Source organism: Phacochoerus africanus, chromosome 10, assembly GCF_016906955.1.
Source record: "Phacochoerus africanus isolate WHEZ1 chromosome 10, ROS_Pafr_v1, whole genome shotgun sequence".
NCBI lineage: Eukaryota > Metazoa > Chordata > Mammalia > Artiodactyla > Suidae > Phacochoerus > Phacochoerus africanus.
Window position 1 is genome coordinate 112,032,151 of NC_062553.1, and position 13,874 is coordinate 112,046,024.

At 45.7% G+C, this 13,874-nt stretch overlaps 1 protein-coding gene across 4 annotated transcripts in view; it reads left to right on the top strand.

Moving 5' to 3' along the window:
- Positions 1-13,874, top strand: part of ELOVL6 (ELOVL fatty acid elongase 6) — a 449,693-nt gene that overhangs the window by 293,199 nt on the left and 142,620 nt on the right. For 3 of the 4 annotated variants that reach the window (XM_047751675.1, XM_047751676.1, XM_047751677.1), the window contains one exon: positions 6,592-6,712. In XM_047751675.1, coding sequence (XP_047607631.1) covers positions 6,624-6,712 — 89 coding nt within the window. In that variant the 5' untranslated portion in view covers positions 6,592-6,623. Of the gene's footprint in view, positions 1-6,243; positions 6,438-6,591; positions 6,713-13,874 lie in introns of those variants that run through there. The other variant, XM_047751678.1, reaches the window with a different exon arrangement.

Here is a 13,874-nt window from a genome sequence, read left to right on the forward strand (position 1 = left end):
CTACACCACAGCCACGCCAAGCCAGATCTGAGCAGCGTCTGCAACCTACACCCCAGCGCATAGCAACGCCAGATCCTTAACCCACTGAGCAAGGCCAGGCATCGAACCCGCATCCTCATGGATGCTAGCTGGGTTCATTAACCACTGAGCCACAATGGGAACATCTGGAAAATCCTTTGTGTTCCACTATAAGTTAATCTTTAAAGGAATTGACCTATAAGATTATAAGCTGATGGCCTATCTCTGGGAACCCCGCCTCCCAGGTAGCAAGTTTTAAACTGAAATACCTTTTCCTAGCTTACCAGACAGCACACTGAGCAGGCCCACCTGTGATTGTCTGCAGGAAGGAAGAAATTAGCACTTCCCCTCTGGAGCTGGGCTGGAACCAGGACTTCACCCCCACCCCATTTAGAATAAAAAAGCCAGAATTCTACCTCTGGGAAGACGGTTCTTTGGGACACTAGTCCACCATCTTCTTGCTGTGCTGGCGTTCTGATTCACGTTGCTGTTCCTTGCCCCAGCTACTCCTCTCTGGATTTCCTGGCCTGTCATGGAGCAAACAGTGCAAGCTTGGACTCAGCAAAAAAAAAAAAAAAAAAAAAAAAAAAAAAAAATTCCCCCCAAACTGCAGTGGGATGTAGTTACCAAAAGAGCAGAGGCAAAGACCCCAAATGTCTATATCAATATAGAAGTAAATGAGTTTGGCCTCTGTTTTTTCTGAATTTTCCTACTGATGCTGCACCCGAAATCCCTTATGTCCCTGATTTCCTGTTCTCACCAAGTCTTTCTCTGGCTTTGGGAAGTTTTCTTTCAGCATTGCTTACGTTTAAATCTCTTTACAAGCCAGTGTTGCATCTTTTGGTTATGTCTAATCCTCCTGCCTGTGACCTTGTCTCTAAGCATCCAACTTTTTTTTTTTCTTTAAGGACTGCATCCACTGCATATGGAAGTGCCTAGGCTAGGGGTTGAACTGGAGCTGGAGCTGCCGGCCTACGCCACAGCCACAACAATGCCAGATCCAAGCTGGGTCTGTGGCCTCCGCTGAAGCTCGAGGCAACGCCAGATCCTTGACCCACTGAGTGAGGCCAGGGATTGCACCACTTCCTCAGGGACGGTGGTCAGGGTCTCAACCCACTGGGCCACAGCTGGGACCCTGTGACACAATTATCCTTACTATTGAGACCAGATAGAACTATTATTCAGAGTTTCCTTATAAGACAATACTTGAGGCAGCTTTTTTTGGTTCTTTTAGGTTATCTGCTCTGGAACAAGCTGAAAAAATAGTCTTTAGCAGTTCACTTGATCCTTGGTGTCTTAGCCCAAGTCCTAAGGTGGTAAAGTCCCTCCTAAACCTTGCATGAGAGTGACCTCCCCGTTTGTCCACTGGCCCAGTCCAGGTCTGATGTCCTGCCACACACCCCTGACGTGGGATCATGGTGGGAAAGGCACCCACTGAGATTTATGCCTCTCTTGAAGTCTCCTGTATAGTTTGGACCAATACATATTAGAGGAATAGTAGGAGGCGCCCTGAATTGTTCCTTGTAATTCAAGGGAGTTTATTCGTCATGAGAGATCTACATACATCTTCTCTTCTCTACTAACACAGATAATAAGGAGTAAATGCAATTGCCTAACAGCCAGTTCATTTATATGTAAATACAGAAAAAGAGATCTTAGTAAGTATGTAGAATGACTCTTTCCCTTCACATGCAGTTTACCCGATTGTCCTCCAGGGGCGCTCTGAACTTAAATATCAGCAATGAGAAATGTGCTCATTATCAAGTAGTGTTCTTTAGGTTTTCATTTATATCTGAAATACATTTTTGTGCTACTGAATAATTCTGTGTGGTAAATATATGAAAGGATGCTAATCAGAAGACATCTGGGAGTTCCCGTCGTGGCTCAGTGGTTAACGAACCCGACTAGCATCCATGAGGACTCAGGTTTGATCCCTGGCCTCGCTCAGTGGTTTAAGGATCCATCATTGCCGTGAGCTATGGTGTAGGTCATAGATGCGGCTCAGATCTGGCATTGCTGTGGCTGTGGCTTAGGTCAGCGGCTACAGCTCCAATTCGACCCCTAGCCTGGGAACCTCCATGTGCTGCAGGAGTGGCCCTAGAAATGGCAAAAAGACAAAAAAAATAAGCCCTCACTCATTCCCTGGAACTTAATTGCCCTTTGCTACTCCCAAAGTGAAAAGTATTGGCTCATAAACTCAGAGGGTTTGGGGCAGACACTATCTGCATCGTGGAAGGCGCATGCTCACAGTGTTGTGAAAACCCCAGAGTTAAACTGGACATTTGAGCACCTATCATATTCCCTTGTTACAATTTCCTAAATTTCTTCCTCCAGTGAGTTCCCATTGTGGCTCACTGGTAACTAATCTGACTAATATCCATGAGGATGTGGGCTCGATCTCTGGCCTTACACAGAGGGTTAAGTATCCAGCATTGCCCCGAGCTACAATGCAGGTCACAGATGCCGCTCGGATCCGGTGTTGCTGTGGCTGTGGCTCTGGCCAGCAGCTACAGCTCCAATTTGACCCATAGCCTGGGAAATTCCATGTGCTGCAGGTTCAGCCCTAAAAGAGCATTAAAAAAAAAAAAAGCTTCATAATATTCCATCGTAAGGGTGTGCCATCATTTAGTTAATATTAGTGATCATTTAGTTAACCCTTATTATTTCCAGTGTTATTACAATGCTGAACAATATCTTATACATATATCTAGAATGTTTTGGTGAGTGTATCCACAGAGTAAGTTCCCAGTAGTGGAATTACTAGAAATTATCACGCTATTTCCCACCTAAAAACTCTACGATTTCCTCACTCCACTGCACTTAGAATCAAATCAAATTATCTTGATTGACCAGTCAGCTAAGATCTGGCCTGGATCTGCTTCTCCAACCTATTGGAGTTACTCCTTCCTCATGACCTGGAGACTCAACAGCCTTTTTTCCTCAGTCCTGCAAAAGCATTCCTAACTTCAGGACTTTTGTACTTGCTCTTACTTCTTGTGACACCCTGGCTCTTTGTCATTCTGACCATTGATCTAAAACAAATAGACTGGTAGTTACTACTCCAGCAATAATGGGTTTATTTGGGATCATCAGAGAATTGCAATTCAGAGTGTACAGCCACGGTGAGCCATGTGCAGACCATCACAGGGGAAGGGAAGGAGACCCCTTTTATAGAGGGGGAAAGGAAGGTGGGAGGGCCATGGTAAACAAAAAGTCAGTGGCCTTTCATTGCTTGAGTTGTTGCCTGGTGTCTTGACTCAACTGAGGTTTCTGTGTATTAATTTTTTACACAAGTAACCATTGCCTTCTCAGTGAAGCCTTTAGGTTTTTGCTGTTCTGATTTTTTTTTTCATTTTTTAAAAAATTTTTAAAATTTTTATTTATTTTTGTCTTTTTAGGGCTGCACCCACAGCATTTGGAGGTGCGCAGGCTAGGGATTGAATCAGAGCTGCAGCTGCTGGCCTGCACCACAGCCACAGAAACTCAGGATCTGAGCAGTGTCTGCGACATACACAGCAGCTCCCAGCAAGGCCGGATCATTAACCCACTGAGTGAGGTCAGGGATTGAACCTGTGTCCTCATGGATGCTAGTCAGATTTGTTTCCTCTGAGCCACAGCAGGAACTCCTGCCTTTAGGGCTTAAGCGAGCACTCCCATCTCTTTACATGATTCTATTTAATTTTAATCTTAGGATTTCACATGAAATGTGAATGGAATGTGAGCTCCACAAGAACAGGAGTCCTGTTTTTCTTCTTCCCCACTTGAGTCCCACAAACTCAGAAGAGCAAAGGCTCAAGGAATATCCAGTGAATAAGTGGTCAATGAATAAGTGGATTTAAAATGATTAAATAGGTGTTCCCCCTGTGATACTATGTGTTAATAATTCAATCCCCAAGAGTTCCCTTTGTGAACCCACGAACCTGACTAGTATTCATGAGGATGCAGGTTGGGACCCTGGCTTGGCCCAGTGGATCAAGGATCCAGCGTTGCTATGAGCTGTGGTGTAGGTTGCAGACATGGCTCGGATCCCGGGTTTGCTGTGGTGTAGGCTGGCACATCTGTAGCGATGAGTAGACCCCTTGCCTGGGAATTTCCATATGCCATGGTTCTGGCCCTAAAAAGCAAAAAAAAAAAAAAAAAAAGGAATTCAATCCCCAGCTGGAAGCAGTGGGTTAAAGAAGGATCTGGTATTGCCTCAGCTTCGGCTTGGATTCAATCCCTGCCCCTGGAACTGCCATATGACACAGGTGCAGCCATGAAAAAATAAAGTAAAATGATTAAATAGGCTGCCAAATTGCTAGGTAAAGTCACTAGTTTTCACTACCACTCATAGTGCCTGTCAAGAATTTATCATTTTTGGTAATTGATCACTTTAAAGGACTTAACCTTCAAATTTAAAGTAATTTTTCTTTAGACACCGTTAAAAACAAATCAGATATTTGCTTTTAACATAATGTCAAGTCCATCTTCAGAAAATAAACAGGTAGTAACAGACATTTGAATAAGAAACATAGCAAGTGCCGGCCTACACCACAGCTACACCAGATCCAAGCCACATCTGCAACCCACACCACAGTTCACGGCAAGGCCGGATTCTTAACCCACTGAGTGAGGTCAGGGATCAGACCCGAAATCTCATGGTTCCTAGTCGGATTGTTTCTGCTGTGCCACAATGGGAACTCCTACAAATATTTATTGACTACTCAAAGACCCAGGTACTTTGCTAAAATCCTTCCTTTGTCAGGCCACACCCACTTGCCCCTAAATCCTGCCAAGTCTTTTGGCCTAGGCTTTACCTCCAAATTCATTTACAACTTGTACTGCAGAAGTCTCTATAATGACAACCCTTATATTGAGCAATGAGGAGAGTCCATACTTGGGAAGTTTGGGAGCATCAACTTATAAATTAATTTGCTAATTATAAATACATATGCATGCATATGTGTGTGTGTATATATAAAAATGAACTGGATTTTAAAGACTCATTAATTATTTAAGTTCTTATTACACCCTCCTCATTTAGAGATATTTCTCACAGTTCCCACTTTTCAGAATTTTCTTCCTTGTCCTAATGTCTACCTAATTTTTAAAGCATAGCTTTAAAAAAAAAAAATTATTATTGGGCATTCCCTCTGTGGTGCAGCAGAAACAAATCCAACTAGGAACCCTGAGGTTGGGGGTTCAATCCCTGGCCTAGCTCAGTGGGTCGAGGACCCGGCATTGCCGTGAGCTGTGGTGTGGGTCGCAGACGGGGCTCGGATCTGGTGTGGCTGTGGCTGTGGCCTAGGCTGGCAACTGGAGTTCCGATTCAGTCCCTAGCCTGGGAACCTCCATGTGATGCAAGTGCGGCCCTAAAAAGAAAAAAAAAAATTGTATTTTAAGCTTATAACAATTATATGTATAGAGCAGATTATCAGATGCTGCCAAGTCTCATTTCACTTTTCCTAACTTGTGGGGAATGAGTGGAGGAATGGACACCATAAAAAACACTTTTCCCTCTGAGAAAATGAAGAGGGTTGTTTATGGAAGCTGAGGTTAAAACACTGCAGTGAGAGTAGGGGTTCAGTAGAGGTCAATATTGCTTTTAGCCCTCTCCTCAAACACAAAATTCTGTTCCATCTACTACCCCAGCAATACATCAAGTGAAATTCCCCATGTGTTTTGCATTGGACCAGTTGGTCAAGTTTTCCTATCTGCTCACTTCCTTCTTCCCCTTTGTTCACTAATTCTACCCTTTCCCTCCCTTCCCCAAACCTACCACCTGACCTCTCTCTTCTGGCTACTAGTCACTCTCCGCCCACCCTTGCCCGCCCTCAGCATCCCCAGACATCACGCGATTGGGGAGCTCTTCGGGACAGGCCTCAGGTGAACTCGAGTCAAAGCCAGAGCTCAGAGCTGAGTGACCTGGAGGGTGTGGCAAGAGCAAGGAGGTGGGAAGTTTGATCCTTTCACGTGGGATTTCAGCGCAAATTTGCCTGGAGTTCTAGCCAGAGCTGGCAGGTTTTACTATTTACTTAAGTCTTACTCGCAGAGCTCGCTGGTCTGCGCCCTGGGGCTGCACTCGGTGTGCGGAACACTTCATTCAAAGGCAAGGCTAGGCGGCTCACGAGGTCAGGATTGAGGCTGTGGATGACCTCGACACCACTTCCTCCCCCTTCTAGCCTTTCCTCCACCCTTTTCGTCACCTACTCGTAAACAAAACTGTCCCCAGGGCTGTCTTGCTTCCTTTCGCTCTCCCTCGCAAAGGGTTAATTTGTCTGATCGCATGAGGGGGAGGAGATTTCCCTGTAGACAAGTAAAAAGGGTGATGGACAAACGTGCGGGCACTAAGACCGCAAGGCATTCATTTCCTCCTACGGTGGATGCGGACGCCGGGAGGAGGAGAGTCCCAGAGCGAGGAGCTGAGAGCCCAGGCACAGGCAATGCTCAGCCCCGACTGTAGCTGAGAGAGACTGGGAGAGACCGATTGCTGGAGACCCAGCGGCGCGGGGAAGACCTAGGGGGGTGGGTGGGGGAAGCAGACAGGAGTGCACTCAAAATCAAGCGCTTTACAGATTATTTTATTTTGTGTAGAGAACACGTAGCGACTCCGAAGATCAGCCCCAATGAACATGTCAGTGTTGACTTTACAAGAATATGAATTCGAAAAGCAGTTCAACGAGAACGAAGCCATCCAATGGATGCAGGAAAACTGGTAGGTGATGCTTTCTCGTGATACAGTCCCCGGGAGCCTCGCGCGTCTCCCGGGTGTGCCTTAATGTCGGTACTCCCTTTCTGGGGTGTGAATGGAGCGAGGAACCGCGGGCAGTTGCTGAGTTCCCGGGTCTCCCGGGTGCAGGGGACACTGGGGCTGCATGAGACGCGTGGTTCTGTGGTTGCCCCTGGGTTAGCCGTGGCTAAGCATGCATCTTTAACATAGATTATATAACATAGAACATATATGTGTACATAGAGTAGATGTCTGCGCGACAGGGAAGGCGGGAGAGATGTCACAGTCCATACCTTTGCTGCTCCTGGTTTTCATCTAGAATTGGGTTTTCTTGCTTGGCCTCCGGCAGGCAGAGTGTGAAAGGCAGTGGGGGAGGACCCGGTCTCCTGCTCCCTTTAACCCTCTCCCGCCCGCCGCAGTCCTCGGCTCTCTGGTCCTCGCCCTTTCCCATCCCTCGTGTCCTTCCTTTCTCCTTGCGTTTCTCTTACTTCACTGCCCTCCTCTTTGCTGCTCCTGAGCCGGATTCCTCCTTTCCTGGACCCCTTTATCCCTTTCCGGTTTCTTAAAGAGACAGGGGCGGGGGTGGGGGAGGAGGGGACAATGAAAACGGTAACGAAAATGAATGAACCCAAGCTCTTGGAGCCACGCCATTATTAAGTTTGTTTTACGGAGACGCCTTTTGGACACTCTCAGTTCTAAGTCAGTGGGAAGCTGCTGACTGGAGTTGACACAGATCAAAAACCCCTCAGTGTGCAGAGTCGTTGGGGGCTCTTCCCCAGACAAACTTCTGATCCGGGAAAGCATCTTTCTTGTTTATTGCGTTCCCTCCTCCAGTCCTTTTGAAAATCCCCGTGTGGGAAGCGATCCTGTGTCACCTTGCAATATTTAACAGAAAAGGGTGCGTGTGCTCATCTCGCTTCTTCCTCGTAGACAGAGCTGCTGTGGCAGACATTCTCTTCCTTCCCTTAACCCCAGGTCTGGCTGGCGATCAGCATAGGGCAAACCAAACGCACCCCAACGCGATTCCGGCAGTGGCCGGCAGCCTCCTAGGTGCTGGCTGAGGGGTGGGGGGAGGGCTCCCGGGCGCTTGGGGATTCTGCCCGCCGCGTGCGCGAGCGCGTGCCCCCGGAGCCCTCCCGACCTGCCTTCCCTCCCCCACCTCATCAATGGGAAACCGGAGACGCTGATGCGCCGGGGCGGGGGATGGACCCGGGCGGGTGGGTGCAATAGGGAGGGATGCCGGGCTCCAGAGCTGGGGAATGGGGGTTCAGCTTCTTTTTCAGCGCCCCTCAGGAGTCTCGAATGGTCTCAGGAGGTTCAGCCGCCGCTAGCGCCTTCTCCTTCCCCACGGGTGCGCCGGGACCAGCAGGCCTTTTGCGGCTGCAGCCGGGCCGAGCCCAGCCCGCCCCCTGCGCCGCGCGTGCCTGCTCCGCCCGGCCTGTAGGGGAGGGTGCGGCCAGCCAGCCGCGCTCCACTCGGGCGCGGGGGCCGGAGGGGCTCAGCCGGAAGCCAGGAAGGGAACGAGAACCGCTGGGATGTGTGGGAGCACATGGGTGCGGGTCCCGGGTCCCTCCTGGGCCCCCGAGGCCGAAAGAGCCGAGGGTGGGCAATTTTGGTTGTACACGGAGAAGCTCAGTCCCGTAGGAGTTAAGAAATTATAAGGTCTCGGGCGTTCGGGGAAGCCGAGCCTCCTTAGGCCCCACCTAGGAGACCTTCTCCAGATGCACTTCCTCCTCCCGCGTAGGCGGTGGCGCTGAAAGCGGGCGGAGGCCGTGGCCCAGGGCGGTGAGTGCCTGGAGCTGTACCTCCGGCCAGGTCTTCTCTGCAGCTGTTTGTCGGATTCTTTTGCCACACACCTGGAGCCCATCTTCCTCCCTCGTCGGTCTGGTTCGCTCTGTGTTTTCTAACAATCTGTCGTGTTTCCAACTTGCTGCACCTTATCGAACCTGCCTATTTGGAGCCGGCTTCCCCTAGCGCGTTCACTGTCGGCCAGCCCTCCCTTACACCTCGCCGGGGATACTGCCTCCATTCACTTGTTGCCTTTTCTCCGAGGCCACTTTCTGTGCCGCCTCCACTTCCAGGTACCATTTCCCGCCACTTTGCTTAATTCTCTCAACAAGTACACACTGAGCCAGAGAGGGCCTAGCCCTATGGGGACTGAAAATGGCCAAAACGCGCCAATTTATCTTCGCCTGTTTTGCACTGACTCCTCTTTCCTTCTAGCTCTTTATCTGTATCTTTTTCGTCTGGCAGTGTCCTTCCTGGCTTTTATTCATATATATGAAAATTTATGTACCTGTGCTTCCTACCAGACCATCTCTTCCGAGCGTGCATGGTTCTTCTCTTCATTCCACTCTTGATTACAGGGAGCATCTCAGAGCATGCATTGTACCTGGCAGATGCTGAGGAAAAAAATGCATGTCTAGTGAGTTAAAATGATGTGTGCCCATTTTATTGCCAGCACTACCTGTTACAATCTGAAGCTCGACATACTTGGCCTCCCCTTGCATTTTGAATACTATGTCATAGTCCCATACTGAGGTTTCCCTTTCTTGACATTTTCTCTCTTTGTTGACTCTGTTCCTTGCAGCAGCAATCCCCTGATTTTACCCCTTTCTTGTAAGTCTTCTGGATCCTAATTCTCTTGCTTTCTTCTTTTACCCCAGAGTGTATGCATTTCTCCTGATATCCTTGGGTCCCAACTTTGTAAACCTTCCCCCAAAACCTCGACAGCCAAAAAGCCCTGAACCAGGTGTATAAGAAAATGAGGTCCTTTTCATTTCCCTTGTTAGCTGGAGGAGGAGACCCATAACCGAGGCTTACACCCTCTTGGGAGCAGGGAAAGTTTAGGCAACACAGTCTTAGCTTTTCCTGGGTACATTAATTTAAAATGGCTTGAAATAGCTTCTGGAGGAAAAATAGCATTGTGAAGCTTCTACAATGTTTTTTGACAAATCATTTTCAATTGTCCTTAAAAATCCCTTAGACATGGCCTTAAACAAACCTCAATTTAGAGAGTTATAACTTATCTAAAAATGAGCTACACTGTCTTTTGAAGAATAGCAGGAAGGCCGGGAGTGCTGTTTTGTCCCTCTGATATCTGCATTACTTTTGGAGTATCATTTAAGAGGGTCTTTATGAAACTTGTCCTGTAATCCATATTGGTTACCTTACTACATATTAATGTAATGGGGCCCTTTTTTGGAGCAGTGTTTTTATAAACTCTGAAAGGGTACAGCTGAGGCAAGTTTATCAAGTTTACTGCTGCTTAAAGAATGATTAACCCGGAGTTCCTGTCCTGGCGTAGTGGTTAACGAATCCAGCTAGGAACCATGAGGTTGTGGGTTCAATCCCTGGCCTTGCTCAGTGGGTTAACGATCCAGCATTGCCGTGCTCTGTGGTGTGGTCGCAGACGCGGTTCGGATCCTGTGTTGCTGTGGCTCTGGCGTAGGCTGGCAGCTACAGCTCCGATTAGCCCCCTAGCCTGGGAACCTCCATATGCTGCGGGAGCGGCCCAAGAAATGGCAAAAAGATCAAAAAAAAAAAAAAAAAAGATTAACCCTATATTCATTGTTCTAGACACTGGATAATTTTACTTCTCTAACAGTTTCACATATATAGATTAGAAAAGCTATGGAAATGCAAACCAAAAATATTATGCCTTGGAGAATCATCCTGAGCTACATCTTGAAACTGTATGTCAAGTTAAAAATATTGTGGGTAATATTATCTGGTAAATGAGATTGTATTGCATGAGGTAGAGGAAAATGTCTGCTTTTAGCTCAATAGTATTTTTGAGTTCTGATTTTTATACTGAAAAGGTCTTGTGATTTTACAGCATTGAAAATAGAGGCATTTTGTTCTTTTATGAGATGTCTGGCCTTTACCTGTTATTTTCACTAATAGCTGACTTAATGTATAAGGGCCGCTTGCAAGGGAGCAAAACTGCCTAGTGATTGGTAAGGTGACATAACATTCATTGAGTGAGAAGGGCAGCTGGGCTCTGCCTTCTCTTTCAGCAGCCTGCCAGGTCTGTGCTAGCAGTGGTGGATGCTAGTTGCTCCAGTTGTAATTGTCTGGCCAATGATGATTATCTTCTGATGTCGGCTGACACGGTGTTCACCAATAGGAAAGCAGGAGGCCTGTGCTGACTGCTGTAACATTATGTATGTGAGGTGACGTCATCACGGGGCTTGCCTAGAACCTCATGAAACCCTCCCCCGCTCTCTTCTAGCGTCTGCCACATCTAGCCTTTCAGTGCTTTGTATATTTTTCTGACTCTCTCCGCTCCCTTCGTCCGTGGTGATGGTTATAAGGCTTTTACCGCTTTTGTATTTTGTTTTTGGGTCTATAAGATAGTGCAGGGATTTTTAGAATTAAATACTGTCTGGCTAAGGAAACTTTTTCCATGAACTTGTTTTTACTAAGGAAAAAAAAAACGGAATTGTACACCTTTATGCGCTTTCCTATATATGAGGTTTAGAAAGTGACATGTACAATTTCAGTATTAAAGGACATAAAAGTATTATAAGCCTATGCTATATTTTTATGCAAAATATAGCATCATAATGTATCAGCTTTAGAATGCAGGCTGTTGTTTTTCCTGTAGTGGCAATTACTTTGTGTTGATCTCTGAAATCCTCCTTGTGACCTGTTGTATGCTTTTGTAAGAAAAGTGGCTGGAAAATAGTGTAGTCTATGGTCATGAAACAGAAAAGGCCACAGTCTTATTTAATCAAGGACGCTACAGCAAATACAAATTTGGTCAGCTGTCTAGGACACTTCTGTGTCCACGTTGTACTCAGTGTGTTGCTTGCCGCTCATTTTGGAGAATCACAATTTGTATTAGCCCTAAGACTAAAAACCCTAAGTGTGAGCTTAGGGTTTCATTCAACAAACTTTAGAAAGCACTGAAAGATTGGCCTGATGTGTACCAGGTTAACAATGAGAACACTGAGAAAATGTATACAGAAAATTGTGGTTTATGTTAATGGTCCCAGAAAACAATGAAATAAATGTTGTACAGGAACTTTAATTTGAACTTTCATGTAGCTGTACAAAGATGATGTATATTCATGCAGGTTTTGGTTTTTTAGGACTCCCAGGAATAAATCAAAATTATTTTATATTTATAGTATCCACCTCTATATTTGCATTAGTAATCAGTGGTACACATATCATGGTAAAATGTTTACATAAGCCTTTTGTTAGGTTGGCAGTTAAATTTTGTGGTCTAGAGAAGGCTCCTTGTTACTTTTAATGTTAAATGATAATAATTCTAAAACCGTCAGGATCATGTTGGGATTTAACTCCAAGTCAGCCCACTCCAGATCGAAGTTGCGTGGCATACTTCCTTGTAAGCAGAATCTGTTTAATCAGTGGAAAATTTTTGAGGGGGATGGAGACTTAGAAATACTTAGAAGAGCATAAAATAACCATTTACACTTTCTGTAGCCAACAAAAGTAAAATGAAAGAGTACTGTGAATCAAGAATTCGTCTTTGGGAGTTCCCACTGTTAAGGATCCAGCATTGTCTCTGGTGGCACAGGTTCTATCCCTGGGCTGAGTTAAGGTTCTGGTATTGCCTATAGCTGTGGTGTGGGTCACAGTTGTGGCTTGTAATCAACCCCTGGCCAGGGAACTTCTCCTATGCCCCAGGTGTGGCCAAAAAGAAAAAAAAAAATTTCGTCTGGATATTTCAGGTCCAGTATTTTCTGAGATGAGTTATCCAGAAATTGTTGCATGAAAAACTTAACTTTTCATGTCTGGATACAGGTGAGCTGAGCTAGCTTTTTATTAATAGGAATCAGACCACAGTCCACAAAATTTGCCTTTAGCTCTCTACCTTTATTATTATTTTGTCTTTTTATGGCCGCATCCAAGGCATATGGAGGTTTCCAGGCTAGGGGTTGAATTGGAGCTGTTTTGTAGCCACCGGCCTATACCACAACCATAGCAACACTGGATCCAAGCCACATCTGTGACCTACACCACAGCCCACAGCAAGGCGGGATCCTAACCTACTGAGCAAGGCCAGGGATTGAACCTGCATCCTCATGGATGCTAGTCAGGTTCATTTCCACTGAGCCTTGATGGGAACTCCAGCTCTCTACCTTTATTTTCAGCTTCAAATCCATCTGCCTCACTTACTTTCCATTTGTCTTTGTTAGAAGAGCACAGGCGTTTACCTGATGAATTTTACCTAGAAAAGTTACCTGTAGTACAAATATGATTCCTATTGATAACCCAAGGAAATCTAAATGAAAATGTAACATGGCTTTATTGAAAGATTAAGGCTCATCTCTTCATTCCTTTATTTGTACTGCGATTGTGTGTGTATACATGTGTGTCAAGTTGGCATGCTCAGAGAACTGAAAAAACAACTTCCGGAGTTCCTGCTGTAGTGCAGTAGAAACAAATGTGACTAAGAACCATGAGGCTGCAGGTTCGATCCCTGGCCTTGCTCAGTGGGTTAAGGATCTGGCATTTCCGTGAGCTGTGATGTAGGTGGCAGATGTGGCTCAGATCCTGCGTCGCTGTGGCTGTGGTGTAGGCTCTAGCTCCAATTTGACCCCTAGCCTGGGAACCTCCATATAACTGCAGGTGAGGCCCTAAAAAGCAAAAAGAAAAAAAAAAGAAAAAAAACAGCATCCTTAATTATATTTAATTTAACGATAATTTTCTTTTAGAGGTAGATTAACTTTTTTAAAAAAACAATTGCCCTAGAATCAAAAATGGATTTGTAATTTTAAATTCATTGAGCAAAAACTATCCCGAAGCACAGATCCATGTAAGTCATCTAAGTTTAAGCTTATAATTTTATCATCATTCATTTCTGCACTCATGACTTTTACTTTCAGGGTTCTTTATCTTAGTTATTGGAATGACAGGTATTTTTTGGAACCCTTTTGTGGAGTCAGTCACCCACTGTGAACTTTCTAAAATTTACCTTTAAGCCTATCTGCCCAAAATAAGGTACAAATGAAAATGATTTACACTGTCTTTGCTGAGATAGACATGCTGATTAGAAGCAATTTGCTGGGTAGATATTCATATAGGTTTCTAATACTTTTTTTTTCCTTTTTTTTGTCTTTTCTAGGGCCGCTCCTGCAGCATGTGGAGGTTCCCAGGCTAGGGGTTGAATCAG